Raw genomic sequence first — 19243 nt, 5'->3', positions numbered from 1 at the left:
AATGCTAACATTATACAAAGTTATTGTCTGTTATACCTGCATTTCTATCACTCTTTAATTTAATATTGTTTTTTATCAGTTTGCTGCTGCTGGAGTATGTTAATTTCCCCTTGGGATTAATAAAGTATCTATCTATCTTCTTAGAAATCTGCTTATCATGATTTTAGGAAAATTTCAAGTATTTTGTCATATTTATCCTATGCTACTGCAGAGACTCTTATTGATGCCTTTATTTTTTCCATGTATGAATGAATGCAGTGGCCTGCACAGTGCTTTTCCAATGTGTTTGTTCAACAAACTTCAGATGGATCAAATTCCCGCAGCTCGCTTATTGATGCATACACAACTGCAAAAGAGAATTATCCAATGCTTTCTCATTTGCACTGACTCCCTGTTGATCAACAGACAATTTAAAATATTAACATTCACTTTAGATGTTTTTGATGGAATGACACGGACCTATTTATCAGAGTTAATTAGCCCTTATGTGCCAAGCACAATTCTCCACTCTGCTTATGCCCATCTATTATCCATCCCAACTTACAGGTACAGTGGAACCTCGGTTCACGACCATAATTCGTTCCAAAACTCTGGTCGTAAACTGAGTTGGTCGTGAACCGAAGCAATTTCCCCCATAGGATTGTATGTAAGTACAATCCGTTCCAGACCGTATGAACTGTATGTAAATAGATTTTTTTAAAGATTTTTAAGCACAAATATAGTTAATTATACGATCGAATGCACATCTAATAGTAAACTAAATGTAAAAACATTGCATAACACCGAGAAAACCTTGAACAACAGAAAAAACTAACATTGCAAGAGTTCGTGCTATAGCCTTATGACCCGATCGTTGTAAACACTTTTTTTTAATGAGTTTTAAGTACTGGGGGGGAAAAAGTAACATTTGAACGAATCCGAACTTTATTTAAAAACCAACCATAAGCAACCAAGAAAGTAACATTGCAGTAGTTCACGCTAATAGCCTTACAACCCGATCACTGTAAACACTTTTTTTAAAATGAGTTTTAAGCACAGGGGGAAAAAAGGAACATTAGAACAAATCCAAAATTTATTTAAAAACCAACCACAAGCAACCAAGAAAGTAACATTGCAGGAGTTCACGCTAATAGCCTTACAACCCGATCGCTGTACAGTAAACACTATTTTTAAAATGAGTTTTAAGCACAGGGAATAAAGGAACATTTGAAAAATCTGTAATTTAATAAATCACCAAGAAAAGTAACATTGCAACAAATTACGCTACGAACGACTCCATGTAAACACTTTTTTTTTAAATGAGTTTTAAGCACATGGAAAAAATGAACATTTGAAAATAGAGAAAAGTAACATTGCAACAATTCACGCTACGAACTGAAAAATTAACTTTTGAAAAATCCATAATACAAAAATCATAAACCACCTAGAAAACTGACCTTGCATGAGTCCAGTTCTGGCCTGAAGTGAGGAGGTACTGGGTGGAGAGGAGGTTACAGTTTTGAGTCCGGCTCCGCAATGGAAGTATGTTTTTCTTCAGGTGTTTTCTCACTTGTGATTTCTTGGGTTTCTGGTGTTTTTAGCTGTTTAACTGGTGGGAGCGAAAGCCTCATGTAGCCATTCCAAAAACAAAGTCCTTGTGACCAAACCCTTCGTGTTTGCCCTCCACATTACTGGCAGTCTGACTTTGTTTACACGAGGGTTCTCAAATTGGAAAATGAGTAAACTGGTAAACAGTTTTTCCACCTCTTCCAGCACTTCAGGCCTCTGCCTAAGTTAACGCTGCAACTCCTTTTGCAACATCAGCTGCTTTAATAGATTCTTTCTGCTTTAGAATAGTCGAAATCGTAGATTTTGACTTCTTGTACTCGGCGTCAAGATCAGTAACACGAACGCCACGTTCAAACTTTTCAATAATTTCTTTCTTTACTTCAATTTCAATTTTCTTCAAAACATTCTTCTCACTCTTCACTTGCTTCGAAGCCATGGTTAACTGCAAAAGCACACGAAATACTGTAGAGCACAAAGAGATCACAGGTAAAGCACGCACGTCTGACTGAGAACAATGAACAGGGAGCAGCTCAACACGTGCTTAAATACAGTAATCGGTGCGTATGAACAGTGAAAGCAGGCACGCACGTGCAGGCAGGCACGGAAATCATCGGCGCACACTTACCGAAAGGGAAACTGGCTTGTTCGTATACCGAGTGTGTGGTTGTGAACTGAAGCAAAAGTTTGGCGAACTTTTTGGTCGTGAACCGAGTTGTACGTGTACCGAGACATTCGTGAACCGAGGTTCCACTATATAAAGCTCTCAGAGCCAATGCCTTTAATTTGATTATATTCAAAACTCTTACATTTTTACCCTCTTTCAGTTAGACAAGTTCAATCATTTTACTTTTTGAATCTAAATTAAATATTTACATTCTGATCAATAACTTTTTCTTGTTTCTCCCAGAATGATTTATGGGCTATTTATTATTATTATTATTATTTATTTTTGTTTATGACACCTCATATTGAAATTGTTTATGATCATCTCTGTGTTTTTTGCCTTTTTTAAATTGTAGTTTTTTTATTTTGTTTTATGTATTATCGATGTAAAGTGCCTAGGATACTTGTGTGTAAAAGGGAATTTGAATAAAATCCTTGTTCTTTGTATGTGAAATGTACAGTTGGCACTGCCACCTACTACTGCAGCTGTAGGAACCATTCTCAATGTGAAATAAGGCAGCGGCACCTTTGTTGAAGCATTAGTTTTCCCACTCGTAGTTCAGCTCATTTTTTATTTCTGAATTTGTAATTGCTCTTGATTTGATTCTCTGGCTTTACTAGTTATTTTCACTTTGTTTACAGACTTCGTTTAGGTAATGTTTTTGTATGAAACCCTATTTGGTTTCTTGTTTAGTTTTTGGATTTTTTTTTAAATACACATTATAAATATTAAGAATAATTATTTAGTCATTAAGGGAAAGGGGTTTAATGGTTCCTCTCTCCTTTTTTAGAACTTTTTTGTTTGGCTTGTGAGTACAAGCATTAATTTTTTTTTAAATGCAGCCTAGTTTAAAAAAATGCAATTGTTGTTTGAGTTTCACAAAACTACAACTCATATTACATTTAAGATGAGTTGAACTCGATGTACACGGATGTAATTAAATTATGATCACATATATGAAAAAGACTAGCAAAAATGAATCTTGAAATAAAAATAATCTTCACCTGACAAGTTTAGTTTTGTAAATTCTGTCTTAAAGTTGGGAGGAATGCCAAAAAAAAAAAAAAAAAGGAGATATTTGAAAAATTAAAAGCATCATTGTTTTCTGACAATTGAAATATAAATTTGACATATTCATTAAATATGTGTTATTAACACTAGAATTACCAGAGCCTATGAAAAAACTTGTAGATCCGGCCCACCTTAAATCCATTCACACCTCTCCGCCAGCGTCTTTTGTCATCTATATGTGCTGATTTATTGCTAAAATATGAAAAAGTTTCTATTTTAACAATGTCTTTACACAGATTACTGTAGAAATGGAACACACATGAAATGCGTGTGTTCCAAATAACGATCTATTATTTCCACTCCACTCCCAGATAATCAATCAAGGCATTTGCTGGGAGAAGTTTGTGCACGTTCTAAGTCGGTGGGGGGATGGAATAGCCGGCTGCTTTCAGCTTGTCTTTATCTGCACATTTAGGTGACAAAAGACGCTGGCGGAGAGGTGTGAACGGATTTAAGCTGGGCCGGATCTATGAGTTTTTTCGTAGACTGGTAATTCTAGTGTTAAGCAGCTAATGCCTTCTCCATGTACTGATGAAAACAGAAGTCCAACAACAGCAAACGTAAGACTGATAATTTCACTTGCAGACAAAACTGATTTAAAAAGTGCACTGTTACAAAAGCAGTGTGCTGCGACCCTAAACAGCAGTTTTAAATGATAACATGAGATCCTTCATGTGGCACTAGGGCTGCAAAATTAATCGTACATTAATCAAGATTACAATTACGGCAGCCATAATCACACAAAATGACAAAAATTATATTCCATTTACTAATTTACTACTTTCATTCTCTCAGATATCGAGCTTTCCCAGTTACAGACTGCTGTAAACAACAAATGCGTATTGTAATCAAGCACAGATATATTCACTAAGCACGAGAGCAATGGAAAATCGGAAGCACTCATATCATATGAAGTACCACCAGTGACCATGCTAAAAACAAGTCTGATCCTTAACATCATCATTTGAAAAATGTGCATTGATTTCTTAAGTTTGCAGCAGCCTCCAGTAAGAATGAAAAGTAATGCTGAACCTAGGTCACTTAAGATTTTTTTAGATGTTTTAGTACCAAAATGAAGAGAACTGTCCATAATTTGCAATTATTTTCTTTTCAATGATGTTAATTAAAAAAGCAGTGTGCAAACTGTTGCAGCACTACAAGCAAACATTTATACAACAATCTAAAATCTGTTCATTATGGGAAAAGTACATTAAACATAGGCTTGCTGCACCACATCCCAGTAATATTAAGTGTATGACATAGATAATCATTACCTGTTTAACTGTGCCAAGCAGGCCATTGAAAGCAAATTCAAATAAAAGAAGCCATCATGTTTTATTTGTCCAAAGGCAAGGCTCAAATTAAAACTCTGCTCATAGATGGACTGCTTTTACTTTATTTCAAACTGAAATAGATCTGAAACAAGTGTGGCTAAACGCAACATGTGCGATTAAGTAGAGCTACGAAAGCATGTCTGAGTTTAACAGTTCATTATGTTGCTATTTATACTGAAAAGCAGACACTTACAATGCTGCCTCTTTATATGTCATGTGCCTTTTATTACAATATTTTCCTTAAAAACAGTGATGCAGCTGCTGATGGACTGAGTCTAAACTAGACAACAAAGCTGTGGCAGCAGCATGGAACGGAATGTTACCATCACAGTACTTCTCGAGCTTGCTGTATATTAATGCTATTAATGTTGTTTACACATCTGTATAATGGAACTTTCAGGCTGTGGATAAATAATGTCTTAATATTGCATTACTACAATTTAACATTTTATTATGTACTTTGATTTTTACATGCACAGTCAACTTTAGTATTCTAATTAAATCAGAACCACAATTTAATATACTTGTGTTTAGTTTTTTCATGTTTTACATGTTTGAATGCTGAGTGCTGGTGTGATAGATATTTATAAGAAGTAACTATTTTTTTGAAAAATAAAAAGAAGGAATGTTTGTGCTCTACTTAATTTTTACTTCATAACTATTTGAATATCATTAATTTACTGCATTTACTGTACTACAAAACCAGATAAATGTTTTTCATAAGTGATGCATCTTTATTGTAAAAATAAAAAATATTAAACACTAAATTTTAAAATGTACTAATACACTTGAACAATTTCACATTAGTACTTTTTAAGTGGTTCACTGCAAAATGAATGTTCTAGTCAGCAGCAATAATTGTTAATTATTACTTTTGTCATAATCTTGCACCTCTATGTTGTACTGCAATGTGTTTATTTTTTAGTATTTATTTAAGGAGTACTCATTTTCAGGTACTAAATGTAAAATGTCAGTGAATAACTTTAGTATGTGCACATGGTCAGATAAAACCTATACAGCATGTTAGAATCCTCCCAACCTGTGGACGCTAATGAGCTATTCAGCTCTTCAGCTTCATTTAGTTAAAATATCAATGTTACCTCTTAAGCAAGCTATACATTATATTAACAATAAACTAGTAGTACACTTAAGTAGTTCTGTCAACATTTGCATACTTTCCAAAGTTTGCTCAAGTTCATCACAGCTCCTATAAGGAAAATCCAATTAAACAATGGGCAGAAGACCCTAACTGGTCATAACTCAGTTATATATAATATGGATAAATATAGATGTTGTATATAAAAATCAGAAAAAGGTTAATTTTGCACTTAGTTTGTGTTGCAAATAAACTTTATGTAATGACATAGAATAAGTACAAACTTTAAGTATGATCTCTCCTAGTTTTGTTTATTCATTTATTTGTATAACTCTCATTTTATCTATAATTATTTGTATAGGAAATACTGGAAGGAAAAATATTTAAACTGACTGACTTTTAATAGTTATTTTTGGAGTATATGGCAAAGTTCACAAATTGTCATTTCTATTGTGATTGAGGATCAGTATGATCAGTTAGCTCCAGTGGGACTGTTGCATCCACCTGCAGTATCACAGTCAGACTTGCTCAGTGCTCATTTACCAATGACTGTGTCATGAGCACAATGATATGACTGATCAGATGTGAACTGTAATTGTTCAACTTGTAGTGTCACAATATTGCAAAAGGAGACAAACTGTTTGTGTGATGAATCGCTTTTTAATACCGTGTCCTATACTGACCCTAAAAAGCAAGAAGATTTTGCATTCAATTTCTGATTACATCAAACACATCAATGGATGTGCTTTGAAGCATCCATCAATTTTCTAACTGGTTTATATAGTTTGCAGTTGCAAGGGAAATGTAGCATACATCATGCACTGTTATGCATGTAGGAATATGCGCTCTGGCAGTGTGAACAACTGTACCAAGTAAACATCAAGGCAACTTTCAGACAAAGTGGTTATTTGGTTTGCCTATACGGGCGATGAAAAGAGCTACTCCATTTGTTAATACCACAATGAAATGTATTTATTGCCAGTTACCAGGACGGGCAAAACGACAGACTTCATTACTAAACATAGATATGTAAATGCTAAAATTATGTAATTTGTTTTGTTTTTAAAACCAAACTAATGTTCATTCATATAATCCTCAAAACATGACAAGCATATTGAAAGCACACGTCATATATTTAAAAGTTACGTTGGTGAGCATGACACAGTCTACCAGTTGAATTGCAGGTCCAGTTAATATTTTACTTCTAAACTAGTACACAAGCTGAGCACAACAAAGAATGTTTTAAAGGAGTTCTGAAATAATGGACAGTGTAAAGCGGACAAGATTGATTTCACACAGGATACTAAACTTTGGACAAATGTTAGTATGTTTTTAATCAGCTAATGATGAAATCTTAGAATTGCAAATGTTACAAACTGCACAGAGAGATTCTCTAACAAACCAGATATTAAACGCATGTCGTTGCAAAAATAGATTTAAAATTTGTTTAAATTACAAAATTCTGAATTATCTTGGGATTCATTAATTCAGCAGTACAGATATAACAATGTTTGAATTTTTATACTTACTAAATTGTGATTTTCCATTATTGGAGGGAAAATGTTAGAGAATAAATCTGGAATGTGTATACAGTAATCCCTCCTCGATATCGGGGTTGCGTTCCAGAACCCCCCGAGAGGTGAAAATCCAAGTAGAAACTATATGTTTGTATGGTTATTTTTTTTATATTTTAAGCCCTTATAAACTCTCCCACACTGTTTATAAATATTCCCCGCACAATTATACAGCATAATCCCTTTGTATTCTCTTAGATATTAGGTAAGATTCATTGAAATTATGTATATAAACACACTGTTTATATACAGTAAAACCTAAATATTTTTTTAAAGATATCGAGTGTCTCCGATATCACATATGTTACAGCCATCACGATAGACAGGCCACCAGCAATAAATACGTACAATGCAAGAAAAATAGTATACAGTAAATGTGTGTACAGTGACACTAAACGTACGTACATGTACTAAGTACTGTAAGTAGAAAATTAATTATGGTTACTCACCAACAATGACACATTGACAATGAGTTTAATTTTACTGCACAACAAAGGAGAGTGTTACAGCCCTTCTAAAGGAGCCACTTCAGGCAATTGTGTAGCACTGCCGTTGTTCTTCTTCTGGCAGTCTTCAATCCAAATCCCTAAAGCAGATTCCATCCAGACTACTGCCTTATTACATCCACTTACAACTCGTTTTGCACCCTGGTTAAAAGGACACTGCAGCTGTAGATCTTATATTCCTTTCCTACTTTTTAAATAAAAAGAATCGTAGTCTAATTGATGCCGTAATGGCGTCCTACAGCGGTGTAGCTTTTCCCTTCCTTCAGCATATCCAAAACATTTACCTTTTCAGCAATCGTTAACATATTCCGTTGGCGCTTGGGCAAAGCCCCTGAGGCAGCAGCAGGAGCAGATCGTTTTGGAGCCATAATGAAGGTCTTGACTATGCACAAAGATAAACACAAAAGAGCACAAAAGTTAACTCTTTACACAGCAAAACACGTTGATGCTGAATAAGCGAGACGAGACTTCCTGGTTAACACTGCATTCAGCACACAGGAACTTAACTGCATGCTCTGATTGGTTAGCTTCTCAGTCATCCACCAATAGCATCCTTTGTATGAAATCAACTGGGCAAACCAACTAAGGAAGCATGTACCAGAAGTAAAAAGACACATTGTCTGCAGAACCCGCGAAGCAGCGAAAAATCAGCGTTATATATTTAGTTATGCTTACATATAAAATCCGCGACAGAGTGAAGCCGCGAAAGTCGAAGCGCGATATAGCAAGGGATTACTGTACTGCAAGATAAATTAGGTAATCCATGTTAATATAAACCTTTATAAACCCTATGTTGAAATAAAATTTATCCCATTTGTTGTTACACTGGGAGTCCCCATGTCCATCACACATTAAAATTCAATCCTGGTATCATGACATCCCTAGAGCAGGGGATACTTAATTTTCACTTATAACTTAGCCCTGTGTGAATGAATGTGAAAGAGTACACAAGTATGCCCTAAAAAACACATGATATGACATTCATGGCTGAATTCTGTCTTGCAGGCCTTCTCAGTATCCAAAGATATTGATACCATGACACAGTGTAGAATGTTTTACCAGCAACCCATTGACTGGTATTTTATTTTGTTCTGCAGTTAACTCACAAACTGTCATCTTTCACTTTTTAAAAACATCCTTAAAAGTGAGAAATTGATTTCTATACTGTCATCTACCATAATTTCAGTCTTTGAACAAAAAAAGTGACGTAGCATGCATTATTGAACAAAATCATTACTTCATTGTGTTGAATTGTGGCTTGGCTATAGTGAAAATTTTGCCTTTTCTTATCGTGCATACAAAAAACATGCCACAAAAAGCACATAAAGCTGAGGGTTGATTGGTACTGTAAGCTTGCAATGTATGATGTGCATGCAGGAGGACAATGGAATTTTAAAAAATGCAAGGCACTGCTTTGATATATAGTGTAATCAGTTTATTTTAGATTTAGTATCTTGTGCACACAGTTCAATTACATTCTTATTTGCCTGGGAACATTACTTTCAGTGAAACTAAATAACTCTGTTTAGGTACCAGCAACAGTAAAGATAAGGTCTACAGGATGTTATATGGGTTGGAGACGGTGGCATTGACCAGATAGCAGGAGACAGAGCTGGAGTTAGCAGAGTTAAAGATGCTAAGATTTCCATTGGGTGTGACGAGGATGGACAGGATTAGAAATGGGTACATTAGAGGGTCAGCTCAAGTTGGACGACTGGGAGAGAAAGTCAGAGAGGCAAGATTGTGTTGGACATGTGCAGAGGAAAGATGCTGGGTATATTGGGAGAAGGATGTTAAGGATAGAGCTGCCAAGCAAGAGGAAAAGAGGAAGGCCTAAGAGGAGGTTTATGGATGTGGAGAGAGAGGACATGCAGGTGGTGGGTGTAACAGAGCAGGATGCAGAGGACAAAAGGATGTGGAAAAAGATCATCAGCTGTGGTAACCCCTAACAGGAGCAGGCCGAAAGAAGAAGAAATCTGTGTCTTGTTCCTTGGAGGTTGGAGCATGTGTATATTAGTACAGTAAATGATACTGAAGGGAGGGTGGTGTCCACTTCAAACATCGAGCACCTCTGATACCAGCCCAATTTAAGCATTGTGGCAAGCATAGCCATATCACCACTTTCATGTTTGGTGCCGGAATCTCACTGCATAGATTATGTAAACTATAACACCACAAGGATAAGATCCAGGTAAACGAATGGTGAATGAAAAATATTGTAGTGTCACTGTCAAGTTGCATTAGCCTGCGGATCAGTCACCCACAGCATAACCTGACATTCCAACACACAAATGAGAGGTTTCAGGGAACCCTTTAAAATGGGCATACCTGGCAAAGTCACTAAAGAACCCCAACTTGTGTTGCCACAGTGAACAACCATTTTAAGGACAGTGAGCTGCATAAAACACCAATGTAAAGAGTAAGAAACCATGCGCGCTTGGGAGTCTGCAAGCACCACAGTGACAGGATGCTACAAATATACCCTGCACTCTTCTCATTCAAACTTTATTTGTGAAGTACAGATCAGGCTGCCTTCCCTCAAGTACAGAGCGCCCCTGCTAAATTAGCTAAGCCCTGGAATCATACGCACATCCTGTTGCGAATATGAATGCCTAACATCTTTCTTCTAAAGCGAGCAAGAAAAAAGAAAAATTGACAGCTATCGTTTTGGCCCCTTGGTTTACAGACTATACTCGACATTTCAATGGTATTGTGCTATAGGACCCATATTACAACTCTTGTGCCTTCTTACAGCATTTAGTTATATGTTGATTTGCCCATATCTTATTCCCTTTGTCCATTGGACAGATATTTTTTTTGTTGTTGTTGCTGTTTTTGTCAGTATCATCATCTCTTGATTTCTCTTTCACCCCTTCATAGATTTTAATTTTGCTGGATACACCCCATATTCTTACTACAGTAATCCCTCCTCGATCGCAGGGGTTGCGTTCCAGAACCCCCCGCGATAGACGAAAATCCGCGAAGTAGAAACCATATGTTTGTGTAGTTATTTTTATATATTTTAAGCCCTTATAAACTCTCCCACACTGTTAACATTATTAGAGCCCTCTAGACATGAAATAACACCCTTTAGTCAAAAGTTTAAACTCTCCTCCATGACAAGACAGAGATGACAGTTCTTTCTCACAATTAAAAGAATGCAAATAGATCTTCTTCTCTTCAGGAGCAGAGAATTTCAGAGGGAGAGAGAGAGAGAGAGCTCGCAAAGAAAACCAAACAATCAAAAAATCAATACTTGTGCTTTTAAGTTTGCCCTATCTTCTAAGCAAACAGCCTCTGTGCAAACAGCCCATCTGCTCACATCTCCTCCGTCAGGTGCAGAGAACGTCAGAGAGAGAGAGCGAGATTAAAGCAACAATCAAAAAATCAATACGTGTGCTTTTGTGCTTTTAAATATGCCGAGCACCGCAATAAAGCGCATTTTTTAGAGGAGCGCCAGTATCTTTTAAGCAAACAGCCTCTGTGCAAACAGCCCCTCCGTCAGGCGCAGAGAATGTCAGAGAGGGTGAGAGAGAGGCAGAGACAAGCAAACAATCAAGCTCCGCGCGGGATGCATATCTTATAGCATTGAGGAGTTTTAGTTAATATGTAATACATGCTCTGATTGGGTAGCTTCTAAGCCATCTGCCAATAGCGTCCCTTGTATGAAATCAACTGGGCAAACAAACTGAGGAAGCGTGTAGCATAAATTAAAAGACCCACTGTCCGCAGAAATCCACGAACCAGCGAAAAATCTGTGATATATATTTAGATGTGCTTACATTTAAAATCCGCGATAGAGTGAAACCGCGAAAGTCGAAGCGATATAGCGAGGGATTACTGTATTGGGGAAAAATGCATTTGATATAATATGCTGCCATTTATCTGTTGTTTACTAAGTGAACATCTCATCTAGATGGCATTCATCGCTGTATGTCCACCTTCTAGAACCTTATTCATTCAAAGTTCTCAGCTAGTCAAATTAACTAAGCCACATCTAAATCCATTGACACCAAGGATAAAGTTGCCAGAATGAGGGTGCATGACTGATGATATCCTGTGGTATATACACCGTATATACAGTGACACTTTGCCCTTCACGGAAGATAGTTGGAGACTAAGTTCCTTAAACCTTTCTATTTCTGACCTCTTTAAGGTTTATTGTATTTCATTAATGCTTTTAATATTACTATATGCTTCTTCTTACAATTTGTATTGGTTTTTCAATTTTTTTTCCTTCTTAATAAAAATGATTGTAAAATGCAGAGATTTGTTTCACTATACAATGTACATATAATTTCAGGCTTTTTCTCTTTAAAAACCATTCCAAAGCTGCACCCATGCATGCATGTGGAAGAGCACAAGCACATGAACAGGAAAAAAGTCTTCTAAACTTTGTGAAAAGCAAGATCTTACAACTCACAACAGAGATCTAGAACCATGTTTTTTCACTTGCTAAAAAACTGCAAGCTAGCTTTGTCAAAAGGACATTTCCATTGTACAGTAAGTAGAATAATTTGTTTCTAGAAAATACCTTACTGAAAAAAATATAATCTGTCTAAACAAAATTAAGTGAGACACTTACATCTTTTGATTCCAAAAGTTCTCTACATTTCTCATTGCGGTTTCCACCAGCTAAAACATGAGGATGCACACAAGTATGATCACGACTTGACAAAATACTCATCCGAACAGAGGAATATGTGGTTCTGCGAAGTTCCCGTGTGATCTGAGCAATTTGCTTGTGTGTGCGTGTTCCAAAGAAGATCTTAGGAACTTGTGGCCTTTTTCCTTCATAACTGTCTTCATCTTTCTCCTTTACCTTTTCAAAATTGCACTGACAGCAGCTGCAAGGGCTTGAGGGCTAACAAACAAGAGAGAAAACACAAACTTAAATAAAATATAAAAATAAGGGAAAAGCTAAATATAAATTCTGTCACTCATGTAATAAATAAACATGAATACAACTTTTCAAAGGGACAACAAAAAATGATTTATTCTTCCTCAATCACATATTAGAATAGTTAAATATTTAAAAACACCAGCCCCTCTAATGTGAAAACACAAGAATATAACAATTGTTAGGATTGATTTTAAACATGAGACTGGTTACAGTACTAAGGTAAAAAATTTTATTTAAGCATTTTGTTAACCTTGGAAATACAAGGAATATTCTCAATGATAAAAACAAAAAACAATACTGCTCTTAAGCTAATTTTGAAGTGTGTATTTACAAAATTTCAGTGAAGCATAAAATGCAAATCCGCTTGTATTTTCCCTTTTAGTCAAAATGTTACCTGTGACATTTTACTGTTATTTACCATTTCTGAAAGGTGTTGAAATAAACTTAGAATGAACTAGTAGAATTAATGTATGAGTCAATGATATCTATATACCCATCCGTATTCATGTGTATTAAAATAAGATCATTTTCAAGATTTTTCTTTCTCATTCAAAACAGGATATGCTCACTACACCTTTTTTTTACACTATAATCAGTAAGATTATCTCCAATAAACAAATGCTAAGTCATGGCGTGTGTTACACCACAATACTGGGGATCAAGCTGTCTCTTAGCCTCAGTTTCTGTGGAAAAGCAAGTTCAGATTACCTGCAGTCCTTCTCAACCTTGTCTGCCATTAAATATTACAATACACACTAGAATGGAGGTAAATGTGACCCCTTGCAGTGCTGTCACTCAGCAGGACAAAAGATTCACAGATGTGCCAAATAAACAGAGCTCTCTAAGCAGATAGCCTTACAGACATGCTGGAATTGTTACATTCCCCTCTCAAATTGCCACTAACAGCAGATTTGGTTTCCTAGCACTGCCACATTAAATAGCCAGTTCCAAATATCCTGCTTTATATATCAAATAATTACTTATTCATTGAAAAGGATAAAGGGAAGAGTTATGAATGGGAGTCCTTGTCAGTAGCAAGGCAGGAAACAGCTGACACAAGAGTATAGGTTACATGAGCCAAAATGCCTGACACAGTTACTGAGTCGGCTCACACAGTAGTAGTCAGTAGCCACCGCTGGAATGCAAATTACTTTTCGAGCACTTCTCTCCACTTTGCCCTCTTTCCTTCATTCAGCCTAGTGGCCTCTGAAGTGTAGGTGTTAGCTTTCAAAGAGCAAACGATGGTATTCATCTGGGATTAAAGCACTAAATTAGACTAAATGTAGATAACTAGAAAAAAATAAGGACTCCAAATATGTCTCATGTGAGGTATTTTATTTATAAGAAAATGTATTGAAACTATAAAAGAAAATACAAAAAAACTGTTCATGTTTGTTAGTAATACAGTAGTATCACATAATTTCGAATAAAATTCTTAAAAAGTTTTCTTATGATAGTATGATTGTACACTTCCTTCTACGATAATTAATTCTTACAAGTACTATAAATGGGCAGCATGATAGGTAATGAATTTGTTTCATTACACCAGGAGTGCCTTGTCACTGTTTAACATTTATGAACAGTGTGAAACCGGTACATCATCATCCCCCTTTTCAGTGTAGGTTTACTTTGGGTACCTCCCACATACCAAAGCATGTGCATGTTAGCTTAAACTGACATACAAAACATAAAATTAGTTACTGTTGATTTTTGTGTGTCTCTTTTGATTAGCTGGCCCAGTATTGCCAGGATAGGTTCTGACAATTAATGAACCGAGTTGAAAAAAAATAAAAATAAAAGGTTTAGAAAACACACGGAAAAACATCAAATTATTACTTTAATTCATTTATGAGGCAATTTACTAACGTTTCCTGTGTTGCACTTTACATGCAGCATTTCATGACTGGAAAGTAAGATTTTATTATTCAAATTATTATTTTAAAACAACATATGAAAGCATAGTATTTTAAAATTGCACAGTTGAGGAAAGTATCATCATATATACATACATATACATATATATATACATATACATATATACATATACATATACATATTATATATATTGTGGAGGATGGCCGGCCGTTTATCCCGGCCAATACCCCCAAGCCACCAGGTGGAGCCCTCCTTGCAGTATGGAGGTCCCCAGAAGACCAGCAGGGCATCATGGACAATGTGGTTTTTATGCACAGCCCTGCTGGATGCCATGGGGGCCACAAGAGGGAGCTGCAGGAAGGACCGTGGACTTCTTCGTGCCCTATGACCCGGAAGTTCGTTATAGGAAGAGCGACGGGCATCTGGGTTGAAGAGAAGAGCTTTCACCTGACCCGGAAGTGATTGAGAATCACATGGACTGGGGATTGGGAACACTTCCGGGTCAGGAGATATAAAAGGACTGTGGGACCTCCCAGACGGCGAGCTGAGCTGGGTGGAATGGTGGCAACGCATCTGGGAGCTGGCGGATTGATTTATTGTAGTATTTGTGTGAGTTTAATGAGTATTGTGGTGGAGAGTGTGCTTTGTGCACTGTGGAGATTAAATAAAGTCAACTGTTGGACTTTTACCTGGTGTCTGGAGTTGTGGACAGGGGTTCAAGGGAGCAAGAGCGCCCCTATCTACCACAATATACACATATATAGATCTATATATATCTCTCTATATATGTGTATATTATATATATATATATATACACACACACACATATCTATATACACATATATATATACACACATATACACATATATACATACATACATATATATATACATATATATATATACATATATATACACATGTATACATATATATATGTATACATATATATATATATATATATATATATATATATATATATATATATATATATATATATATATATATATATATATATATATATATATATACACTGCTCACAAAAATTAAAGGAACACTTTTTTTATTGGGCCTGGCATGAAATCAGTTAAACCTGTCTGATAATTTTCTGGTTGGTTAAGCAGCTGAGGTCATTGTTAATCACTTTCAGCTGTATTGGTGTTCATGGACTTAACGACAGGTGCACTAAAGTGGCAACAATTAGAAAACCCTCAAAACAGGACTGGTTTTACATGTGGAGGTCATTTCAAGTTTCTCCCTCTTGATCTTTTTGGCTGGTTTTCCACTCGTGCTAGTTTTGGCTTGAGTAATCATCTCTACTGGCAGTATGAGGCGAATCCTTAACCCTACAGAAGTTGCACAGGTTGTCCAACTTCTCCAGGATGGCACATCCACATGTGCTGCAGCAAGAAGGTTTAATGTGTCTCCCAGCACAATCTCCAGAACATGGAGGAGATTTCAGGAGACTGGCTGTTATTCTCGGAGAGCTGGACAGGGCCGTAGAAGGTCCTCAACCCATCAGCAGGACCGATACCTGCTCCTTTGTGCAAGGCAGAACAGGCTGAGCACTGCTCGTGCCCTACAGAATGACCTCCAGAGGGCCACTGGTGTGAATGTCTCTACCCAAACAATCAGGAACAGACTTCATGAAGATGGCCTGAGGGCCCGACGTCCTGTAGTGGGCCCTGTGCTCCCTGCCCAGCACCGTGGAGCTCAACTGGCATTTGCTCAAGAACACCAGAATTGGCAAGTCTGCCACTGGCCCTGTACTTTTACAGACGAGCAGGTTCACCCTGAGCAGCTGTGATAGACATGAAAGAGTCTGAGAAGACAAGGAGAATGATATGCTGCCTGCAACGCGTTCAACATGACAGGTTTGGTGGTGGGTCAGTGATGGTCTGGGGAGGCATATCCATGGAGGGACACACAGACATCTACTGCATAGGAAATGGTGCTCTGACTGCCATAAGGTATCGAGATGAAATCCTTGAACCCATTGTCAAACCCTACGCTGGTGCAGTAGGTCCTGGTTTCCTCCTAATGCACGACAATGCCCGGCCTCATGTGGCAAGAGTATGCAGGCAGTACCTGGAGGATGAAGGAATTGAAACAATTGAATGGCCTTCACGATCCCCTGACTTAAACCCAATAGAACATCTGTGGGACATTATGTTTCGGTCCATTAGGGGCCGCCAGGTTGCTCCTCAGACTGTACAACAGCTCAGGGATGCCCTCATACAGATCTGGGAGGAAATGCCACAAGACACCATCTGTCATCTCATTAGGAGCATGCCCCGACGTTGTCAAGCATGCATACAAGCTCGTGGGGGCCACACAAGATACTGAAAAGCATTTTGAGAAGCAGAAATTATGTTTTTGAAAAAATGGACTAGCCTGCCACATCTTCATTTCACTCTGATTTTAGGGTGTTTACACAATTGAGCCCTCTGTAGGCATAAAACTTTTATTTCCATTAAAAGACTTGGCATCCTTTTGTTCCTAAGACATTGCCCTGTCGTTATTTGTATAGATATCCAACTTCATATTGAGATCTGATGTATCTAATGTGTTTCTTTAAAGTGTTCCTTTAATTTTTGTGAGCAGTGTATATATATATATATATACATATACATATATATATACATATGTACACATGTATATATACAAACACACACATATACATACACATACATTGTCACACATGTGAGGCAGTTAAAGGGCCTGAATGAGGGTAATTCCATGCCAAACCAGGGGGTGGCAAAGTGTACTGACCCTTTCTCTCTTTCCACTGCAGACTGATTATGGGAAATTCTGCCTGGCTCTGAGAACACCACTTCCAGTTCTGGCCCTGATGACGTCACTTCCTGTCCTCTCCTTTAAAAACCTTCATCTTTGCCTCATCAAGACAGTTCTGTTCTGGACTCAAATCTGCACTCGGTTGTACACAACACTTAACTCTTTTGCAGCTAGGAAATAATGTGAGGGTGGCTGACCCAACTATTTTTGTGGCTCACTTGTCTCTTTTGTGACAATATTATATATAATATTACATAGATTTTAGATATACGTAATATAACAACCCTAAATAGAAAAAGGAAGGGTGATCATCTGGATTGCGGTAACTACAGGGGAACACCACTGCTCTTGGTGCCAGGTAAGATCCTTGCTAGGGTCATCCTCAAAAGGATCCGTGATCACTTAGTCACCCACCAGTGACTGCAGCAATCTGGTTTTACAACTAAGAAGTCTACCATTGACCGCATCCTGTCACTGAGGGTTCACATTGGGGACAAACGCAAATATCGGCAGAGGTTCTTTGCAGCCTTTGTCGATTTTGGTAAAGTACGCAACTCATTTGATCGAGCTGCCCTGTGGGACATCCTGAGACTTCACGGGATCACCTCAAAGTTGTTGGATATCATGGCTGACCTGTACGCTGTTACAGTGAGTCCTGTGCAGAGTACAGGCAGAACCTCTACGTTTTTCTCCAGTTGATTCTAGGGTTCATCTGGAGTGTTTTTGCTCCTACTCTGTTCATTACTTGCATGCAGTGAGTGTTGGACGGGGTTGTGTGGTCCAGCAGCTGTGGGGCATCTGTTGGTGAAGAAAGATTCACTGATCTTGATTTTGCCAACAATACTATGATGTTCATAGAGTCAATGGAGGCTATGATCGGGGCTCTTGCTAGGCTGAACGAGGAGTCTGAGTGTCTGGGCTTGCAAGTATCCTGGATAAAATCCAAAATCCAGGGCTTTAATGAACTCTTGGGCACATTCGTCAGCAGTGTGTCCGTCTGTGGAGAGAGTGTCGACCTTGTCGAATGGTTTACTTACCTCAGCAGCGACATTCATGTCCCTGGTGACTCTTCATATGAAGTCAGTAGATGGATTGGGAGAGTATGGGGGTGAAACCATGAAGTCGCTGGAAAGGGGTGTGTGGCGCTCCCAATATCTTTGCAAAAGGATGAAAGTCTAAATCTTCAACACCTTGCCTGATGAAGAGGCCTTAGCTGCCTCGAAAGCCTGCATTTGTAATTTATTTAGTTAGCCAATAAAAGGTGTCACTTCACCCTACTTTCTCCTGTATCAATCTATGGCTAACACGGTACAAGACTCTACTGCTGCTGACATATATAAATAAATACAAAGTTTGTTCACTCACTCACCAACAAAAAACGATATTGACAGTTTAGTTAAAAAGCTGAAATTTGGCAGGATGGTACATCTAGGGCACTATGTATTCAGTTAAAAAAAAAAAAAAAAGTCAAATTAATATTTTGTGCAAAAAATAAATAAATAACCCTACAATGAAAAAAAATACCCCAAAATGCCTTGACAAATTTGTCTGAAATTTGGTGATGTTATAGAAAATTAGCCGACACTTTTTTTCAATTTATCAGTATTTATTAATATTATGCTAACTTCCATGCTCTTCACTACACTGAGAATGACTGATGGACCATGGGAATACCACCAATAGCCAATAGGGTGGACTAATGACTGAAGACAGGGAGGTTTCCTGGACTGGAAAAGGAACAGGTGATTGCGTTTTGAATGGGAAAAGATAGTTTGGTGAAGCTCATGGAAAATGCAAAGCTCAATAGTTTGTAAACACATATGTTGCTTATCCGTTCTGCTCAGCCACTAGCACCCCAATAACTACTTTTTTGTCTTAA

At 37.3% G+C, this 19243-nt stretch overlaps 1 protein-coding gene across 4 annotated transcripts in view; it reads right to left on the bottom strand.

Moving 5' to 3' along the window:
• brip1 (BRCA1 interacting protein C-terminal helicase 1) overlaps positions 1–19243 on the bottom strand; it is a 260180-nt gene that overhangs the window by 160269 nt on the left and 80668 nt on the right. For all 4 annotated transcript variants that reach the window (XM_039756727.1, XM_039756728.1, XM_039756726.1 and 1 more), the window contains one exon: positions 12379–12657. In XM_039756727.1, the coding sequence (XP_039612661.1) occupies positions 12379–12657 (279 nt within the window). The remainder of the gene's footprint in view (positions 1–12378; positions 12658–19243) is intronic.

The sequence above is a fragment of the Polypterus senegalus genome, chromosome 6 (genome assembly GCF_016835505.1).
Source record: "Polypterus senegalus isolate Bchr_013 chromosome 6, ASM1683550v1, whole genome shotgun sequence".
Taxonomy (NCBI): Eukaryota; Metazoa; Chordata; class Cladistia; order Polypteriformes; family Polypteridae; genus Polypterus; species Polypterus senegalus.
Note: the sequence above shows the minus strand (reverse complement) of the source record. Positions and strands in the feature narration are given on the sequence as shown.